The 20,393-nt window shown below is 52.0% G+C and overlaps 2 protein-coding genes and 1 non-coding gene across 5 annotated transcripts in view; all 3 read left to right on the top strand.

The window, feature by feature from the left end:
• The window catches only part of psma3 (proteasome 20S subunit alpha 3), a 7,080-nt gene extending 5,296 nt beyond the window's left edge, over nt 1-1,784 (top strand). The window contains exons 9-11 of the mRNA XM_070842809.1: nt 806-873; nt 1,281-1,345; nt 1,647-1,784. Coding sequence (XP_070698910.1) covers nt 806-873; nt 1,281-1,345; nt 1,647-1,691 — 178 coding nt within the window. The 3' untranslated portion in view covers nt 1,692-1,784. The remainder of the gene's footprint in view (nt 1-805; nt 874-1,280; nt 1,346-1,646) is intronic.
• On the top strand, nt 975-1,049 carry LOC139212528 (small nucleolar RNA SNORD53/SNORD92). Its single transcript, XR_011585345.1, has one exon. It is a non-coding gene; the product is annotated as a small nucleolar RNA SNORD53/SNORD92 (small nucleolar RNA).
• Nucleotides 1,785-3,077: 1,293 nt separating the features above from the next.
• Nucleotides 3,078-18,656, top strand: arid4a (AT-rich interactive domain 4A). Of its 3 annotated transcripts, XM_070841809.1 has the most exons (26): nt 3,078-3,116; nt 4,061-4,109; nt 5,394-5,504; nt 6,560-6,625; nt 6,727-6,817; nt 7,235-7,314; nt 7,414-7,511; nt 7,678-7,810; nt 7,957-8,036; nt 8,125-8,201; nt 8,310-8,494; nt 8,579-8,651; nt 10,115-10,209; nt 10,323-10,420; nt 10,818-11,049; nt 11,411-11,649; nt 13,260-13,421; nt 13,500-13,581; nt 13,886-14,105; nt 14,279-14,341; nt 14,417-16,060; nt 16,955-17,059; nt 17,214-17,357; nt 17,748-17,894; nt 18,392-18,512; nt 18,545-18,656. In XM_070841809.1, the coding sequence occupies exons 2-25, from the start codon at nt 4,104-4,106 to the stop codon at nt 18,490-18,492; spliced, it is 4,332 nt and encodes a 1,443-aa protein (XP_070697910.1). In that variant the 5' UTR covers nt 3,078-3,116; nt 4,061-4,103; the 3' UTR covers nt 18,493-18,512; nt 18,545-18,656. The 3 variants fall into 3 exon arrangements, with proteins under 3 accessions (XP_070697910.1, XP_070697911.1, XP_070697908.1); XM_070841810.1 differs by having other exon boundaries at nt 13,263-13,421; nt 18,392-18,656; XM_070841807.1 differs by having other exon boundaries at nt 18,392-18,656.
• The last annotated feature ends 1,737 nt before the right edge of the window (nt 18,657-20,393 follow it).

Genomic DNA, 20,393 nt, shown 5'->3' with positions numbered 1-20,393 from the left:
GTTGGTTTGGTTGATGAGTTTCACACTAATTCTGTGTGTAAACACTGAAAGTTACAGGTTTGTTTTTAACATCTTTCACTAAAAACTGGTGATGACCTCAGGAAGGAAACTAAACCTGAAGCCACTGATGTTTGTGTTGGGATTAGATTACTGGTTTCTAGACCAGTTCAGGTTTGAGATGTAGTCACTTCCTGTTTTAGTAACTGATCAGAAAACAGGAAGTAAACAGTATTTTGAGAACAGGAGGGAACAGATTCTTAGTACATTAATTTTTCATGTAAGTACTGAGAGTTTAGTGGCTAAGAGCGCCCCCTGACGGCTACAGGTGTGTTCTGATGTTTACTTAGAAAACATATGAACTTGTTGACACTCAAACTGATCATTTTTCTAATTCTAAATTTACTTAATTTTTTTCTCCCTTTGTGCCCACAAGACTCCATTGACTAAAACAGGGATTTTACTCACAGCACACAGGAGCTGCTGGTCTGCTGCTGCCTCCTTCAGTTAGTGTGTCGGTGTTGTTGTGTGACTTTGGTGTTTAAGAGGATTAGCTTAGCTCCAACGTGGTATCTGTTTCACCGACAATTACACAAACAACCTAACCGATGGAGGCAGTGGTAGACTGTCACCCACCATGTAAAATGACTGTTTTCGTCAATGGAGTCTGGTGTGTATGAAGAGAGCTGGACCAACAAGACATTTTGTACCTACCAGTCATTTAGACACCAGAATATTTACAGGAGCAGGTTTAAACAGTGCGGAGTTCTCCTTTAATGAGCTCTAACGACTCTCTGCTGTCTGTCAGAATCTACATCGTTCACGACGAGGTGAAGGACAAAGCGTTTGAGCTGGAGCTCAGCTGGGTCGGAGAAGGTAAGAACCCAACCAATCAGCACTCTGCTTTTCTTCTTCTGCTGTTGTCTCTGCTCTACTTCCTGTTTCACCTGCTCACAAACCAACTGGCTCGGTTGTTCACGGGATGATGAGTCTGGAAGGTTTCGCTCACTGGCTGAGCTCCTGTGATGTCACATCTTTGGCTGTCTGACCAATCACTGAGCTCCACAAGTCACCACACACACACACACACACACACACACACACACACACACACACACACACACACTCTCTTTTCCTACTGATCAGACGACAGCAAGGACCCAGCCTGACAACACCTGAGCAGGTAGACACTGTTCATCACAGCCAGGAAGCTCTGCCTCCTCCCGCTGAGGCTGGGTTGCCATGGCAACACGTCTGACTCACCTGTGTGTCTCCTTTCTCAGTGACAAACGGGCGACACATGTTGGTACCCAAAGACGTCCGAGAGGAGGCTGAGAAATACGCCAAGGTGACTCTCTCTGTCTCTCTCTCTCTCTCTCTCTCTCTCTCTCTCTCTGTCTCTCTGTCTCTCTCTCTGTCTCTCTCTCTGTCTCTCTCTCTGTCTCTCTCTCTCTCTCTCTCTCTCTCTCTCTCTCTCTGTCTCTCTGTCTCTCTCTCTGTCTCTCTCTCTGTCTCTCTCTCTCTCTGTCTCTCTCTCTCTCTGTCTCTCTCTCTCTCTCTCTGTCTCACTCTCTCTCTCCTCACACTCACACTCACACTCACAGACACACACAGCCTCAGTCTGACCCTGGTGTGTGTGTGTGTTCCAGGACTCTCTGGAGGAGGAGGATGACTCTGATGAAGACAACATGTAGTCTCTCAGCCCCCCCCCCCCTGTTTTTTATGTTTTGTAGCTCCTGACTGTTGTTGTTGTTTTTGGTTTGAAAATAAAACCAGTTGAAGAAAAAGTTGTTTGTGATTCTTCAGTGAAGCCATGATGACCATCAGGGGCCAGCAAGACACAGTCACTCAGTTCAGACTGTGTGTGTGTGACAGTGTGACAGTGTGACTGTGTGTGACAGTGTGACTGTGTGTATGTGACAGTGTGACTGTGTGTGACAGTGTGACTGTGACATCACGGCTCCCTCCTGCAGTTTAACCTCCACTTTCTCACACCGGAAGAGGACATTTATGGCTCTGTCGTCACTCTCTTCCTGTTACGTAAAGGCGCCGGTGGCCCCGCCCACTCGGGCTCTTTACAAACGGCGCCACAAACAGCCTGTCCTCGAGCTAAACCGACGGCGTTTCCCGTGATCCTCCTCTTCGGTGTGTGTTTACTGTCTGACCTCCGTCCTCAGGCTTCTCTCGGGCTCTTCCCTGTTTGTGCTGTCAAAAGTTCAGTGGAGGGTTTGTTGTGGAGTCAGGTCCAGCCCAGTCCCTCATACGTGACGTTGTCTCACTTGGAAACCGCATCGTCAAACTTCATTTAAAAAAGCCTTCACTAAGTATTTACAGAGGCCATCAGCGAGTTATTGGCGTGACAGAACAAAAATGAGACCATTTAATGAAGTCATAATAACGCCTCTTAGGTTCGGCATGATTGTCCCTCAGCAAGCATCGCGTATATAAAGACAGACTGAACTTTAGTGCAGTATTTCAGCTCTCTTTCCGGTGAGGCAGGTTCAGCTGCGTTCGCAGCGATCGGTGGTAAAGCACGAGACCCGGTGTGCTTGTTATGATTTTGAGTAAATCAACGGGTTCTTTGTGAGCTGTTATGTCATAATGTCTAATAGTTTCTTAAGTGGGTCGCGTTTTCGGCCTCCACTTACACAGCCTTGTCGGTAAACAAGTCAATACTATTAAATATTAAGATTTTTGAATGGGGTTTGGTGTGAAGAGCTCCAGCACGTATCGGGGCGGGGCTTCCTACAGTGTCGGTACAGACAAGGAAGTCCGCTCAGCCAATAGCAGCGCGGCACTGCCGAGAACAAAGTGCGCGAGGCCAATGGTGATGTCCACTGGCGGGTTTTTCTTCTGAACTCACCTCTGATTGGACAATCACCCAGCAGATGCCGTCATTTCCCTGGTGGCGCCGCGTTTGTATCGACCAACAGAGACGCCAGAAGCGGTATGTCCTATCAAAACCGAGGAATCGTTTGACCAATCGCATTTCTCCGTTACCACCACCGCTGTCACCGCAGCCAATCGCGTGTCAGGAAACAGAGCTCGGGGCTCAACAGCTTGTTGTTCGTGTATCGCTTTGCAAACCGAGCGAGAGGCGAAGCGGCCGCGGCGCGTATGTAAGTATAAAACCTCCTTATTCTGCTCCGAACCGGACTAGAACTTGTCACGGGTAAAACCTCCGGCGGGTCGGGGGCAGGGAGGCGGGCGGATGTCGCCAGAGAGGCCGGGAGGGTCCCGATAGGTCGCGGTTGTACCGAGCAGCCCGGACTGAATGGCAGCGGCAGTCGGCTTGTTTTTGCAGTGAAGAAATGTGAAGCTCCTGCGCCTCTTTGTGGAACAGCCGCTTATTAAATAAATAAATCCACAACAGTTTCGGTTCCGTCGAATGTCACCGAGTCCCGGCCGGTTCGTTACAAACTTAGTTCAGCCTGAAAACGGAGCTAATGTGGCCGCTGGTGGAGCCGCTCCGCTGCTACCGCACGGTTTAAATCGCCATATGATCCTCAAACTAGCTAGTTGAGTCGCTAGTTAGCCAACTAGCTAAATTTAGCCGAGCACCGCTCGGGGCTCACTCTCCCCGCGGCGAACCGCCGTTGTTTGGACTTTGTCCGTGTTGGGACTCGGCGGCGTGTGGCCGGGTGTCTCCCCCAGCAGCAGGTCGCTAGCAGGCGGCGGTGTGGGGGGGTAAAGTTAGCTGAGCTAGCAGAGCTGACATGGCGAGCTGTGATGGCGACGTGACTCAGAGCGAGCGGAGCGGGAAGGACCGCGCTGCTCGTCCGGATCCGCAGCCGCCCGAGGTCCGCCTCAGACCCGCTGAAACCGAACCTCCAGCCCGCTGAGAGCCAGGCTCCAGCTGAGTAAACGGTGCTAGCTAAGTTAGTGTTAGCTGTTTGTGCCACATATTGATGTGATCTGGGGGGGGGGGGGGGGGGGGGGGCTAACCGAAGTGAGTGGCTAGTCAGTTAGCTTAGCATGAATGAACCCCCCGAGGACAGTTTGACACCCTGTCCTCTGATGTGTGACCACTTTAACCACCAGCCGTCCTGTTTGTGTCTTTCAGTGATCCGGATCTTTCGAGCTGGACTTCCTCAAATAACCGGAAGATGAAGGTGAGCTCCGTGTGCGCAGACTGGGCTCTGATGGTCCTGGACCAGCTCAGACACTCGTCCGTGCCCAGCCAGCGTTACACTGCTCAGTCTGGTGTTCATCACACTCAGAATCCTCTCACCAGGAGTTTATTAACCTGTTTGTTATCTGCCAGCAGCTGCTCTAAAGGGCCACTGCTGTTTCTACCCCTGGGTCCACATCCTGGTGTCTGTAGTAAAAGTGTTGGAACTGGTCCAGGAGATCACCTCAGCCAGCAGCCACCAAACAGGCTGCAATGTGAGATATGATGGTTTAACCACAAACAGCCATTCTTCTCCAACCCATCAGACTGAATACTGTGTTGGATCCAAACTGACCCTTTAAAAAAACCACACACACACTGACTGATGGAGCAGCAGCTCTAAAATCCCTGTTTTAGTGAATGTAGTCTGGTGTGTGTGCTGTTTGTGGTTAAACCAAAAGGATCTTCCAGGTCTCTCTCTGTAGGGATCCTTTCCATGATGCTGTCACACACTTAGAATAACACTCTGAGCCTGTCAGTGGATCAAACAAGCTCTTTTAGTGGACCTACTGTGATCAGGTGCAGTTGTCCCAAAGGATCACGTTGCAGCCATTGCAGCCCGTTTGGTGTCTGCTGGCTGAGGTGATCTACTGGACCAGTTCCAACACTTTTACTACCCACCAGTCACTCAGACACCAGGATGTGGACAGAGAGGATCATGGGTAGAAACAGTGGAGTGACTCTTACTAACTTGTTAATCATTTCATCAAGAACAGTGAGCTTCTCTGTAAAAACACAGACTCTTCAGATGAACTGATAATGAAAATTGATGTGAAGCTTCCCAAAAGTACATTTAGTCCCACTTGATCCGACCCTGCCCCCCCCCCCATGTCCTCATCAGCTTGTGACCTTTAAACTGGAGACGCTTCTCTTTCACACTGCTGGAAACTTGTTTCTCTACTGAAACATGTCAGATGTCATGTGACCTGACAGTGAGGGACCATGGGTAACTGTCTGCAGGTGTACATCAGTTTAACCTCAAACTAACTACTTCAGTTCAGGGAAGTGATCTTCACAGTTGGACCTCAGCAGCGTTAGCTGGCCTGCTGTCACCAGGCTAACGCTAGCTGCTAAAGCTAGCAGCTAACTATGATGAGGGCTGTGAAATGAGAGCAGCAGTCCATAAATGACCAATGTGCAGTTCCTCAGCTGTGTACTGCAGTGCATGTTGGGAGTGTGAGTGTGTCTTGGTGTTACTGAGTGTGTGTGTGTGTGTGTGTTCCAGGCAGCAGACGAGCCTGCCTACCTGACAGTGGGGACTGATGTCAGTGCCAAATACAGAGGAGCCTTCTGCGAGGCCAAGATCAAGACGGTGAAGCGCATGGTGAAGGTCAAGGTAAGACCAGCAGCAAGTCCAGGGCTGCACCTGAGCGCACTCACTGAGGCTCCCACACGTCCACTCAGTGTCATGGTCAGAGGGACGGAGCGTCCTCAGCAGGCCTCCGGCTCATCAGATAGAACGTCTGCAATATAGACAGTGACTTCCCGTACCCGTGTCAGGAGACCACGCCCACTCAGCAGACAGGAAGCGGAGACCAGTTCAGACCTGACACCCTGTAGTGACACATCTGTTGTAATAGAAGATCTCGTTCATTCGACAGTCTGTGGATTCAGAATCGGGAAGAAGTCGAGGCATTCTCGCGTGAACTGTGTGTGTGTGTTCCCTCCACTGAAGCCGTGTTCAGACGACCCTGAGGGGATCTGATCGGCTCCTGATTGGTGGAAATGGCAGAACCTGAAACGTGTCACATGAGCGAGTGTGTTGCTGAGGACGCTCCTCTGAGCTCACACTGGTCCTTCAGAGACTGTGCAGCTCTTCGTTTGTCCTGGTGTCTCCTTTAGTGACCGCCCACCTTCATCCCAGAAAAAGGGGGGGGCCTTCAGTATCACTGACGATCATTGATCATTGAAGTCCGTTCAGAGTTGACTTCGAACCCACGTGGGCCGCTGCTGGAGCGGATGTACTGTGGAAGGTTTTTGCTATTTGTCCTCCTCCAGCTTTGGCCCCTCATGGCCACCGTAGCGGCCGTGTGGACGGCGTAGAGCAGCTAGCTGGTTGCTAACCTGCTAACAGTCCAGGGTGTGTGGTCTACTTCCCCCACGACTAACCCCTCCTCTCCAGGGCGCCGTTGACCTCCAGTGTTTCAGAGTCTGGCTCCATGTTTTCATCACACATTCAGCATGTGAACAGCAGGAAGGACGAAGACTGTGGAACATGTTGCTGGTGAAGAACTAAGCAGCAGGTTCAGCAGACAGCTGACCAGTATCAGGAAGGTTCTCCACCCCCCTGGACGGAGGTTCTCTTAGCCTGAAATCTAATGAAAAGTTGAACTTAATCTGCTGGTACATGTGGAGCCTTCACCCCCCTGGTGTGTGTGTGTGTGTCTGCAGGTGACTCTGAAAGGGGAGAGCACGTCCCAGGTGGTGCAGGACGACCAGGTTAAAGGACCGCTGAGGGTAAGAGCACCATGATGATGATGATGATGATGATGATGATGATGAGTCCCTGTCCCTTAAAGAGAGACACAGCTGAGCGTCCTGTTGTGTCCGTCCCTCAGGTGGGCTCCACCGTGGAGGTGAGGACTAACGAGGGTCTGTCCAGCGAGGCCATCATCAGTAAGCTGACGGACGCCAGCCTCTACACCGTGGGTGAGTGTCTCCTCCACGCCAACGCTGTCAGCTGTCAGCTGTCAGCTGTCATGGCGGTTTGGTTTTTACACGGTTAGCCACCGTGAGCTCAAAGTCTGATCACATGACCCCCTCTACCACTAGAAACTCTGTGAAATGACCCTTTAAAGGCAACAGAATCTGCTCAGTTTTCAAAATAAAAGCTAACATGCTAACTTAGCTAACATGCTAAGTTTACTGTCAGCGCTCACTGCAGCCAATCAGCTCCTGCTCCTCCTCTTCCTCTGCTGTTGGGTTTTATTTCAGAGAGGAAAAGAATTGAAACAAACTGTACTTCCTGAGTGAGGGGTTAGTCCCGCCCCCTTGCTCTGATTGGCAGGTTTCACCGGTCAAAGTGTAATGTGTGTGTGTGTGTGTGTGTGTGTGTGTGTGTTGCAGTGTTTGATGACGGCGATGAGAAGACTCTCCGTCGTACGTCCCTGTGTCTGAAGGGAGAGAGACACTTTGCAGAGAGCGAGGTGAGTGTTACTCAGGAGGGACTACTTCTCAGGCCTGTATCCTTCCACCAGAGTTAGTGAGCCGTGTCCCTCCACTAACATGCCCCCCCACCCCCCCAGACGCTGGACCAGCTGCCACTGACGAACCCGGAGCACTTCGGCACTCCGGTCATCGGAAAGAAGTCAAACCGTGGCGGGCGGCGCTCGTCCCAGGCTGTGTGAGTTTCCCGTCGCTCAACTTTATTGACCATGATGTGGACAGACAGACAGAGGGGGGGGTCTGGGGGACCAGATGTGGGTCCACCCTCACCTCCCAACATGAAGACCCGCTGGTCCCATGGAGCCACTTCCTGTCTCACCCGTCTGTCTGTCTGCCCGTCTCAGGGCCGATGAGGAGAACGAGTCTTCGTCCAGTGAGGACGAGGAGGACGACAGGCGAAGGCTCAATGATGAGCTGCTGGGGAAAGTCTGCAGCATCGAGGACGAGGAGGAACCCAGCAGCTGGTACCTGGCTCTGGTAAACACACACCTGACACACACACCTGAGGCACTGAGACCTACGGATACACACACGGTCAGGGACACACACACACATACATGACAACAGAACAATACGGATTGTGAGGTGGTGTGATTGGCTGTGTGGTGTGTGTGTGTGTCCAGGTGGTGTCTCCCAGCTGTAACGAGGAGCTGGTGGTGAAGAAGGACCAGTGTCTGGTCAGAGCCTTCAGCGACTCCAAGTTGTGAGTTCACGTCGATTTCCTCAGTATTGATCTGTGATCAGTGACCGATCAGCTGTGTCTCACGTTTCCCGCTTCCTGTTTCCTGCAGCTACACAGTGGCGAGGAGACACGTCCACACCGCCAACACCCTCGGCAACGCCAAGTCTGAGTTCTCCAACAGGAGAGGTGAGACACTCCCACAATGCACCAGGGCCCCCACTCACCCGTCACAGCTTAACGTGTTTCTCCTGCAAATGTTTAACTCGTTCTTCTTCTTTCCTCCTCCTGCTGCAGGCTTTGAGGCAGCCCAGGTGTTCCTGAGGAGCAGGGAGGTTCCAGAGGTGTGGAAGATGGACCTGAGTCAGATCCTGGACTCGTCCTCTAGTGACGATGAGGATGATGAAGAAGAGAAGGAGAGCGATGAAGACGAAGAGGACGACGAAGACGTCAAGAAAAAGAAGAAACGTATAAAAGAGGAGGTGAGTGTGACACCAGGTGACACCAGGTGACACCAGGTGCTGGGGGGTCGGACACTCACCTGTCCTGTCTTTGTGTCCATCCAGCCAGAGGAGGAGCCGGATCCAGAGGAGAGAGACCACTTCCTGCAGCAGCTCTACAAGTTCATGGAGGACAGAGGTCAGTCTGGTTACTCTGGCTGGTTAGACTGGTTACACTGACTGGTTACTCTGGCTGGTTAGACTGGTTACACTGACTGGTTACTCTGGCTGGTCAGACTGGTAACACTGACCAGTTACTCTGGTTGGTCAGACTGGTTACTCTGGCTGGTTAGACTGGTTACTCTGACTGGTTACTCTGGTTGGTCAGACTGGTTACTCTGACTGGTTACTCTGGTTGGTCAGACTGGTTACTCTGGCTGGTTAGACTGGTTACTCTGACCGGTTACTCTGGCTGGTCAGACTGGTTACCCTGGTTGGTCAGACCGGTTACTCTGACTGGTTACACTGACTGGTTAGACCGGTTACTCTGGTTGGTCAGACTGGTTACTCTGACTGGTTACACTGACTGGTTAGACTGGTTACACTGACTGGTTACTCTGGTTGGTCAGACTGGTTACTCTGGCTGGTCAGACCGGTTACTCTGGCTGGTCAGACTGGTTACTCTGGTTGGTTAGACTGGTTACACTGACTGGTTAGACTGGTTACTCTGGTTGGTCAGACCGGTTACACTGGTTGGTCAGACCGGTTACTCTGGCTGGTCAGACCGGTTAGACTGGTTACACTGACTGGTTACTCTGGCTGGTCAGACTGGTTACTCTGGTTGGTTAGACTGGTTACACTGACTGGTTAGACTGGTTACACTGGCTGGTCAGACCGGTTACTCTGGTTGGTTAGACTGGTTACACTGACTGGTTACTCTGGTTGGTCAGACTGGTTGGTCATACTGGTTACACTGACTGGTTACTCTGGTTGGTCAGACTGGTTGGTCATACTGGTTACACTGGTTGGTCAGACCGGTTACTCTGGCTGGTCAGACCGGTTACTCTGGTTGGTCAGACTGGTTACACTGACTGGTTAGACTGGTTACACTGACTGGTTAGACTGGTTACTCTGGTTGGTCAGACTGGTTACACTGACTGGTCAGACCGGTTACACTGACTGGTTAGACCGGTTATTCTTGCTGGTCAGACTGGTTACACTGACTGGTTAGACTGGTTACTCTGGTTGGTCAGACTGGTTACTCTGGTTGGTCAGACTGGTTACACTGACTGGTCAGACCGCTTACACTGACTGGTTAGACCGGTTATTCTTGCTGGTCAGACTGGTTACACTGACTGGTTAGACCGGTTACTCTGGTTGGTCAGACTGGTTACTCTGGTTGGTTAGACTGGTTACTCTGGTTGGTTAGACTGGTTAACCCTGACCCTGAAGGCAGCAGTAGACCAGCTCCTGTGGCCTGTGTGGTAGAATTACTGTTTTTGTGAATGGAGTCTGGTTGGTTTATGGGGGTACAATGGTCTTAACTGACTGCATGACTAGTCCTAACAGAGGTAAAGTAGGGGACGTTTCTCATGTATTGATTTGTGATTGGAAGACTCTGCTGGTGTGTTCTAACATTACTGGTGTCTGTGTGTCCGTCAGGGACTCCCATCAACAAGCCTCCAGTGTTGGGTTATAAGGACCTGAACCTGTTCAAGCTCTTCAGACTGGTCTATCACCTGGGAGGCTGCCACAAGGTGAGGTCTGCCTGCCTGTCTGCCTGTCTGCCTGCCTGCCTGCATGCCTGTCTGCCTGTCTGCCTGCCTGTCTGCCAGACTGCTACATATGACCCCCCCCTTGTGTGTTGTAGATTGAGTCTGGGACCGTGTGGAAGCAGGTCTACATGGATCTGGGGATCCCCGTCCTGAACTCTGCTGCGTCCTACAACGTGAAGACGGCCTACAGGAAGTAAGAATACTGTGTTTGTAATAGGGGTCGATAATATAAGAGAATTGACAGATACTTTCTCTCTCTAAGAAGTCGTAGGTCCACACAGCATCACTGATAAATCACTGATATTTTTAAACACGCATTTTATCGGGGACCCACTGCGACCTGGAAGATCCTTTTGGTTTAACCACGAACAGCCGTTCTATGGCTCTCTGCACACACACCAGACTACATTCACTAAAACAGGGATTTTAGAGCTGCTGCTCCATCAGTGTGTGTGTGTGACTGAGACACTTTGGGCTTTGGTTACTTCAGATCCAAACACATTAACCATGAGTAATCTTTAATTACCTTCTGACTGGGTCCGTTCCCCATCAGCCCACTGGTGTGCTGACGGTGTTGTTTGTGCCATCAGGTACCTGTACGGCTTTGAGGAGTTCTGCCGCTCCGCCTGCATCACCTTCAGGACCATCCATCACAACAACCCCCGCCTTCCACCCACACTGGCCAATCAGAAGCAGACGGCGCCTATACAGCCCTCCACGCCACCGCTGAAGGCGGAGCCTGTCGATAACAAGAGGGAGGAGGTGGGGTCAGAGAGCGAGAGTGACAAGGAGGAAGTGAAGGAGCGACAGACGTCCCCGAGGGTGAGACATCTAAAAAATGTTAACCTGATGTTTTTAGCCCGTTAAAGTGTTTACTGTATTTAAAATGTGTTCACTGCTTTAGCTTGCTGTCAGACACACCTGTCTCTTCTGTTAGCGCCCTCCTGTCAAAGCTGCCAGACTTCATTGACAAACATGGTAGTTTTAGTTAAGCTAAGTCTTTAAAACACCAAACTAGCTACCTGATGGAGGCAGCAGCAGATCAGCAGCTCCTGTGTTCTGAGAGCTAAAACGACCGTTTCTGTGAATGGAGTCTGGTGGCTTTGAAGAGAGAAGGAAAAGAGGGCAGCAGGACTGTTGAGGAAATATTCTGAATGTAGTTTAAATAGTTTTGTGTGTTTAGGGGAGGAGGAGGTGTGTGGGGAGTCAGGTGAAGGCAGAGAGGGAGTCCTCCTCTGGGCCAGAGAAGACAGGAGGAGGAGGAGATATCTGCGAGGAGCAGAGGGAGGTGAGGAGACGCAGCAACAGAAGAATGGATGACTCGGAGAGAGGCTCTGAGGATGACGAGGATGACGAGGATGATGAGGAGGAGGAGGAGGAGGAAGAGGAGGAAGAAGAGGTAGAGAGGAGGAGAGGAGACAGGTGAGACTGAAACGTCTACACACACGTGTGAAAATCTCCCGTTGGTTCATTATGTGGCCGTCAGGACTGATCTTCAGGTTAAAGGGACAGTCCGTGTCAGGAGGGTGCTGTGCTTCCTTCAGCACACCTGAAAACATCAACATCGCTTTAAGTGGACGCTGCATTTAGAATATTCTCACTAGCTTTGAGCATCAAACAGCTCTTTCTGATGGGGAGCTGGAGCTCTATCGCTCTCTTCAAAGCCTCCAGACTCCATCACTGTTCCTGAGCTCCCACCGCCCTGATCGTGAGGGGACATGTTGGATCCAAATGGACCTGATGGAGGCGGTGAAAGGAGTCTGCTGGCTTTGAAGCAGGTGATTTAATGTATTCATGGTGAAAGGGACTCTCGCCTGCTTGTTCAAACTGGGGGGGCGTGCCAACCCCCACCTGCTGTAGGTAGCACACTGACTGTACCTGAAGCTGTCAGGACAAAACTCAGCTCTCTGTGTGTGTGTGTGTGTGTGTGTGTGTGTGTGTGTGTGTGTGTGTGTGTGTGTGTGTGTGTGTCTGTGTGTGTCTGTGTGTGTCTGTGTGTGTCTGTGTGTGTCTGTGTGTGTGTCTGTGTGTGTGTCTGTGTGTGTCTCTGTGTGTGTCTCTGTGTGTGTCTGTGTGTGTCTCTGTGTGTGTCTCTGTGTGTGTCTCTGTGTGTCTCTGTGTGTGTCTGTGTGTGTCTCTGTGTGTGTCTCTGTGTGTGTCTCTGTGTGTCTCTGTGTGTCTCTGTGTGTGTCTGTGTGTGTCTGTGTGTGTCTGTGTGTGTGTCTCTGTGTGTGTCTGTGTGTCTCTGTGTGTGTCTGTGTGTGTCTGTGTGTGTCTGTGTGTGTCTGTGTGTGTGTCTGTGTGTGTCTGTGTGTGTCTGTGTGTGTCTGTGTGTGTGTCTGTGTGTGTCTCTGTGTGTCTCTGTGTGTGTCTGTGTGTGTCTCTGTGTGTGTGTCTGTGTGTGTCTCTGTGTGTGTCTCTGTGTGTCTCTGTGTGTGTCTGTGTGTGTCTGTGTGTGTCTGTGTGTGTCTGTGTGTGTGTCTGTGTGTCTGTGTGTGTCTGTGTGTGTGTGTGTGTGTCTGTGTGTCTCTGTGTGTGTCTGTGTGTCTCTGTGTGTGTGTGTGTGTGTCTGTGTGTGTCTGTGTGTGTCTGTGTGTGTCTGTGTGTGTGTGTGTGTGTGTCTCTGTGTGTCTGTGTGTGTCTCTGTGTGTGTCTGTGTGTGTCTCTGTGTGTCTCTGTGTGTGTCTGTGTGTGTGTCTCTGTGTGTGTCTGTGTGTCTCTGTGTGTGTGTGTGTGTGTCTGTGTGTCTCTGTGTGTGTGTGTGTGTGTCTGTGTGTGTCTGTGTGTGTCTGTGTGTGTCTCTGTGTGTGTCTGTGTGTGTGTGTGTGTCTCTGTGTGTGTGTCTGTGTGTCTCTGTGTGTGTGTGTGTGTGTCTGTGTGTGTCTGTGTGTGTCTGTGTGTGTCTCTGTGTGTGTCTGTGTGTGTGTGTGTGTCTCTGTGTGTGTCTCTGTGTGTGTCTGTGTGTGTGTGTGTGTGTCTCTGTGTGTCTGTGTGTCTGTGTGTGTGTGTCTGTGTGTGTCTCTGTGTGTCAGGAGTGAGGGTGAGGAGGACGAGGACTCGTTGGCGGGGACGAAGGTCAGGGTGAAGTACGGCCGAGGGAAGACTCAGAAAATCTACGAGGCTCACATCAAGAAGACAGACGTGGACAATGGCGAGCAGTTCTACCTGGTCCACTACTACGGCTGGAACGTCAGGTGAGGAAGACGACGCTCTCCCAGTGTCTGAGGGGGGAGGGGGGAGTCCGTCCTAACGCAGGTGTGTGTGATCCACAGGTACGACGAGTGGGTGAAGGCCGACAGGATCATCTGGCCCGTGGAGAAGGGAACAAAGAAGAGACACAGGAAGAAGGTGAAGGTGAGCTCACAGGGTCAAGTGACCTCTTGGCTGTCTGACCGAAGCCAATCAGAGAGAGGGTGGGCGGGGCCTTGTGTGACATCATCGCCCAGGTATGTTAACCCTTATAGGCCGTCTTGGTTACCACCTTAAACGGTGTTGACCAGGCTGAGGGGGGGTCAGCAGCAGGTCTGTGTCTCCTTGGAGACGTTGCCTGTCGTCAGGGAGCCGCAGCAGCAGATTCGGATGGTGGACAACATGGCCGCCGCCGCCGGAGCACATTTGCCGCTGCGTGGCGTCCTGACGTCTCCGTCTGTCTCCTCAGAACAAAGAGAAGGACGAGTCGGAGAAGGACCGGGACAAAGATGACGACAAGACGCCGTCGGCGGTGGTGAAGCCTACGGGAGCAAAGCGAGGTCGTCCTCAGATCAGGACCACACCCACCGGATCAACGGGGCGCAGCGTGTCAAAGACCCCCAGCAGTGAGGGCCGGTCCAACGGCAAGAGCAGGACGGAAACACCGTCCACCATGGCCAACGGAGACAGTAAGAGACGCACTGAGCACGCTCACAACCCAGCTGTCAGCTGACGTGTGTGTGTGTGTGTGTGTGTGTGTGTGTCCGTGTGTGTGTGTCCATGTCCGTGTCCGTGTCCGTGTCCGTGTCCGTGTCCGTGTCCGTGTCCGTGTCCGTCCTCTGACGACATCTCCTCTGTGCAGACACTCCTCGTAGGAGAACCCGGAGAACGTCGGGCCTGTATGACTCGGACCGAGCATCCAATGGTGAGAACGACTCTACTTCCTGTTTCCTGTTTCCTGTCACCTGACCGTCTGACTGATCAATCTGTCTTCCTGCAGAGGAGTCTGGGAACTCATCAGAGGACAGCGAATCAGAAGACCTGCATGACAAAAAGCTGTCGCCGTGGCGAGGGAGGAGTGAAGCCCCTCCCTTCCAGGAGGAGCAGAGGCAGGAGCAGCAGAGGGGGGAGGAGCCAGAGGAGACGAGAGAGGACGGTGATGTCACAACCGCCGCTAACGGCGATAACATGGTCACCACAGTGGCAGTGGGTCAGCCGCCTGCCGCCACTGCACTGCCGTGTCCCAGCATGACTCAGGAAAAAACTGACAAACTCCTGAGCCAATCAGAGAAGGAGGCTGCAGAGCGGGGGGAGGAGCCTGTGGTGGAGACCGCCATGTTGCCCGTTCACCTGGAGAATAAAATGTCTCCGCTGCAGGAGTGCGTGTCCAAGACGGCGTCTGTCCAAGACAAAAACAAGATGTCTCCTGGACAGGAAGTGCTTACCAAGACGTCCCCCAGTAGGACGCCCCCCCTGCCCGACAAGATCAACAAAATGTCTCCCAACGCCACCACTGACAAACACAACCAGTCTCCAGAGAAGCCGCCGCAGGTGTCGTCACCTCAGCCCGCCCCCGCTGAGGATGACGACAGCAGGTCCACCCCTATGTCCTCCCCCAGGGTCAAAAGTCGCAGGGCTCCCGTCAGGGAGACGGGCTCTGAAACTCCCCCCAGAATCCCCCTCTGCACCCTTGCCCCCGCCGTCAGCCCCTCCCACATGGCGATGCTGGCGTCTCCTCCTCGCGGAGTCCTGAAAAGACAGGAGGAGCCCATGGTGGTCCTCCACTGCCTCCCCCCCCCGCGCCTCCCCCCAGAGTCTCCAGCTGACGACTCGGACACGGACTCTGCCACAGAGGAGGAGGGGGAGGGGGAGGAGGAGGTGGTGGGGGGGTCACCTGAGGGGAGGAACTCAACACTGAAACGCAAGGCGGCCGAGCAGAGGGCCGTGGACAAGAAGCCCCGCCCTGACAGGAGGCAGGAGGATGCGGCCTCCCCCAAAACTCCCCCCGCCCCGTCCAAGATGGCCACTGGAGCGTCACCCAAAACCCTTCCCTCCCCTCTGCTGAAGGGGGAGCCTGAGAGGAAGGGCGAGGGGGTGATGAAGGCAGAGGTGTGGCCCCGCCCAGTGGAAGAGACGTCAGGGGGGGGGTCAGAGGAGCGCCTGATGGGCGGTGCTGTGAAGCAGCCAGAGGTGCATGCTGGGACGCCTTCCCCTGCTCTGGAGGTGCCGGGCCCCGCCCCCACAGAGGAGGCGGAGCCCCAGATCGGCCCGGAGGCGCTCGTCTGCCACGAGGTGGACCTGGACGACCCCGACGAGAAGGAAAAGCCTTCCTCCTCCCCAGCGCCAGAGCACCTCCTCCTGATGATGAGGGAGCAGCAGCAAGCCCCGCCCCCCCTGCCTGCCCTCGTCCAGGCTTCCCTCCCCGCCCCCCCCCACCCGCCCCAGCCTCAGGTCAGGCCCTTTCTGCCCGCCGCTCCCGGCTCGGCCCCCTGCCCCGAGGACCTCCACCCTGCCAGGAGCGCCGTCGAGGAGGAGAGAGGAGCAGCGAGGGGGGAGCAGGATGGAGACTCCAGCCCTGGTTTTGATGGCAGCGCCTCCTCCTCCTCCACCTCCCTCCTGTGCCTGCAGGAGACCAAGGACAGAGGTGAGCCCACCTGTTAGCGCTGAGCTAACGCTACCACACATTCAGCCAGAGCAGGTAGACGGTCAGTGTGGATCGAACAGCTGAGGTTAACCCACGGTTAACCGCTGGGTTAACGCTGGGTTAACTGCTGAGTTAACTGCTGAGTTAACTGCTGGGTTAACTGCTGGGTTAACTGCTGGGTTAACTGCTGGGTTAATTGCTGGGTTAACCGCTGGGTTAATTGCTGGGTTAACCGCTGGGTTAATTGCTGGGTTAACGCTGGGTTAACTGCTGAGTTAACTGCTGAGTTAATTGCTGGGTTAACTGCTGGGTTAACTGCTGGGTTAACTGCTGGGTTAATTGCTGGGTTAACCGCTGGGTTAATTGCTGGGTTAACGCTGGGTTAACCGCTGGGTTAATTGCTGGGTTAATTGCTGGGTTAACTGCTGGGTTAATTGCTGGGTTAACTGCTGGGTTAACTGCTGGGTTAACTGCTGGGTTAATTGCTGGGTTAATTGCTGGGTTAATTGCTGGGTTAACTGCTGGGTTAACTGCTGGGTTAACTGCTGGGTTAACCGCTGGGTTAACCGCTGGGTTAACCGCTGGGTTAATTGCTGGGTTAACCGCTGGGTTAACCGCTGGGTTAACCGCTGGGTTAACCGCTGGGTTAATTGCTGGGTTAATTGCTGGGTTAACCGCTGGGTTAACCGCTGGGTTAACCGCTGGGTTAATTGCTGGGTTAACCGCTGGGTTAACCGCTGGGTTAATTGCTGGGTTAACCGCTGGGTTAATTGCTGGGTTAACCGCTGGGTTCCAGGAATCACCTGGCCTCCTGTAGGCGGCCCCAACTGAACAGAGGATCCTGATTGGTTGCTTGTTGTAGAGCGTAACCCGTGTCACCTTTGACCCCCCCAGGTCAGAAGAGGGTGATGGACTGCAGCTCAAGCCCGACAGCCAAGAAGCAAAAACGCAACCAGAAACGAATGCACACACCTGGGAAGGTGGACAAGAACGGAGCAGGTGAGCTGGAAGGGGGGGTCAGCTAAAGGGCCACTTACTGGAACTTTTTAGCTCGTCTCCTGGTCCTCACACCTTCTTCCATTCTGATGTCTCATTCATTTAATACATCTGAGGTCTGATGGCTGATTACTGACCCCCCCCCCCCCCCCCCCAGGTCAGAGCAGTGACAGTGAGGACCAGTCTCGAGTGTCTCAGAAGTCTCCGAAGTCTCGCTGTCCTGGTCTGTCGTCTCCGTCCTCCCACAAAGACAGACACAACTTCTCCCCCCAGAGGACGTACAAGTGGACCTTCCAGCTCGGTATACAACTTTATTTAAACGCGCTCACTGAACACGGGCCAGTCTAACTTTATTTAAACACGCTCACTGAACACGGGCCAGTCTAACTTTATTTAAACACGCTCACTGAACACGGGCCAGTCTAACTTTATTTAAACGCGCTCACTGAACACGGGCCAGTCTAACTTTATTTAAACACGCTCACTGAACACGGGCCAGTCTAACTTTATTTAAACGCGCTCACTGAACACGGGCCAGTCTAACTTTATTTAAACGCGCTCACTGAACACGGGCCAGTCTAACTTTATTTAAACGCGCTCACTGAACACGGGCCAGTCTAACTTTATTTAAACACGCTCAACTCTTATGGTCAGGTGTGATGTTACCTGTCATCTCTCCTCACCCCCCCAGATGAGCTGGACAGCATGTCGAGCACAGAGAGGATCTCCTTCCTGCAGGACAAGCTGCAGGAGATCAGGAAGTACTACATGACCTTGAAGTCGGAGGTGGCGTCCATCGACAGACGCAGGAAGAGGCTAAAAAAGAAGGAGAGAGAAGGTAGGAGCTGCACAGCATGCTGGGTAACCGCCAGAGACTTTAAACTACCCCGTCAGTACGTCCTGATGTGGAAAAATGTCTGTCTGCAAACAACCAACCATCGACCAGTCATCATCACCTTCCACCTCCCATGATGCAAAGCACTGCCCGCTGTATGAACACAGACGCTTAGGAAGATCTGTAAACATTCACCACGACTACAATCTGTTAAATGTCTGTCCAGGCTGTCGTTGGGCTGCTCTCTGGGCCCTTAGCCTGTTAGCATACTGATGGAATCCCCCATAGAGGTTAGCCTGTTAGCGTACTGATGGAATCCCCCCTAGAGGTTAGCCTGTTAGCTTACTGATGGAATCCCCCATAGAGGTTAGCCTGTTAGCTTACTGATGGAATCCCCCATAGAGGTTAGCCTGTTAGCTTATGATTTAAAGATGATTTTACTGCTTTCTAGCTTCTTAACTCCTCGTTAACGAACCCGTCTCTGTGTCTCTGTGTCTCAGTGTCCAACACGACGGCGTCCACCTCCTCTTCCTCGGACACCGGGATGAGTCCGTCCTCGGCGTCGCCCACTCAGAACACCGTTGCCGTGGAGTGCAGGTGATGACACGCCCACCAGGCCCCGCCCACACATCATTTGGCTCGGCCCCACCCCCTCCGAGCTCAGACCCTGCCCTCTCTGAGGGCATGATGGGAAATAAGGGGGGGGCTTAGCCCTGCCCCCCACCCCACCTATGGACTGACTTCCTGTTTGAGGAGACAAACAAACCAATCAGCCGTTCAGCCGCCACGAAGCCCTCCTTCACTTCCTTCACTTCCTTTCCTTAATCTCCTTCCTTCCTCTGGTGCGTTTCCTAATTTCAAAATAAAGTGACAGGTTATTTTGGGGGGGGCAGGAAACGGATTCCTGAAGCAGCACAGCTCATTATGCAAACTTTTCTTTTTTCTCTTTTTATTTTTATTTTTTTTTAAGAAAACATAAAGGACTTTAAAAAAAAAAAAAAAAAAAATTCTGACTTCCTGCTGTGAGTTTTTGGCCTTTTTATATGAAATCAGAGCTTTTATTTTGGTAAAAACTAACAAAAAAATCCAAAAAGTTTGTGACATCACAGCAGGACAGAAAATGAAATGTTTTTCTTTCTGTGTAAAATAATTAAAATGGATCTTATTTATTCAGTCGGAGGATTTCTGGTGTGTGAGTGTGTGAGTGGGGGGGTCGTACGGAGGATCGTTGATGCCAAGAAAAACAAAACCGAGGTTAGAAATGATGTCAGTGTTTTGATAGAAGTTCTGGGATGAACGTTTTTGTCCGATTTAAAATCAGTCTGACTCAAACAGCGACTCAGGAAAAGTAAATGTGACCTTCAAGTTTCTCTCGGTGGCTCAAATGAACCTTTTTAATCAGATAATTTTGAATTATAAAACATCTTTGAGTTGATGAGCTGAAGTTCTTCATGGTTGTGACTCGGTGAACCAGTACTTGGCTTAAAAATTCATAATTTGACTGAATTATTTGGACTAAATTGAAATAAGTTAAATTTCATTTTGACCGAGTTTGTTTCTGTCCGTCGGTTTTCTTCCCCTTTTGGCTCCTCTGATCTTCCGTACCTCGTCCCTCCTGGAGGACCTCTGCTGCTCTACTTCCTGTTCCTCCCTGGTTCTTCTTCTGTGGTTTAATCTCCGTGGCGGCGGCGTGTGAGCGTTTGTTTTGTACATAAAGGCTCTGAATAACGAGAGAATTAAGGACTCGTCTGTGTGACGTCGTTTTCCAGCCTGTAAAGATGATTTCTAATATTTTTCAGAGACGTTTGTACTGTCGATTATGAACTCAGCTGTTGGTTTTTCTATGTGGGGGTTTGAGAGCGACGACTGTAAATACAGAAACACTTCCTGTTTCTAATAAAGTTTTTAAATACGTCTCCACGACTCCTGGTGCTGGTTTTGAAACGGATAGCTTAGCTCCGAGACCGGAGGCTAGCTTAGCATTGAGACCGGAGGCTAGCTTAGCTTTGAGACCGGAGGCTAGCTTAGCATCGAGACCGGAGGCTAGCTTAACATTGAGACCGGAGGCTAGCTTAGCTTTGAGACCGGAGGCTAGCTTAGCATCGAGACCGGAGGCTAGCTTAGCATCGAGACCGGAGGCTAGCTTAGCTTTGAGACCGGAGGCTAGCTTAGCGTTACAGAACGTCTCTCCTGGTTCGCCGTATTCAGTTTCAGGTTAATTCAACATTTGCTCCCGCTTGTGGGGCCATAGGTCACATGACTTCAGGGCCGACAGACCCACCTGTCCCGATCATACCTGCTCTCCTCTCCCGTCACTTGTTCAGGAGGAGACTTTTGGCTTCATGACGTTTAATAAAAACATTTCAACATTAAAGGACAATTTCACTGTTTTTGAACACAACTTAAAGAAACGTGTGAATGCTGCTGGTTTACACTACATCTCCCATGATGCTTAGAGACCAAGCCGCTCGTCTGCTTTCTGTCCCGTCAAGTACCAAGTAA

This window comes from Pempheris klunzingeri, chromosome 13 (assembly GCF_042242105.1).
Source record: "Pempheris klunzingeri isolate RE-2024b chromosome 13, fPemKlu1.hap1, whole genome shotgun sequence".
Classification (NCBI taxonomy): Eukaryota; Metazoa; Chordata; class Actinopteri; order Acropomatiformes; family Pempheridae; genus Pempheris; species Pempheris klunzingeri.
Note: the sequence above shows the minus strand (reverse complement) of the source record. Positions and strands in the feature narration are given on the sequence as shown.

Excerpts from the sequence above, each read along its gene's own strand:
- arid4a (XM_070841809.1), top strand. Across the intron at positions 8,037-8,124 it reads GCCTTCAGCGACTCCAAGTT|CTACACAGTGGCGAGGAGAC; the intron begins GTGAGTTCACGT and ends TGTTTCCTGCAG. Across the intron at positions 10,210-10,322 it reads ACCTGGGAGGCTGCCACAAG|ATTGAGTCTGGGACCGTGTG; the intron begins GTGAGGTCTGCC and ends TGTGTGTTGTAG.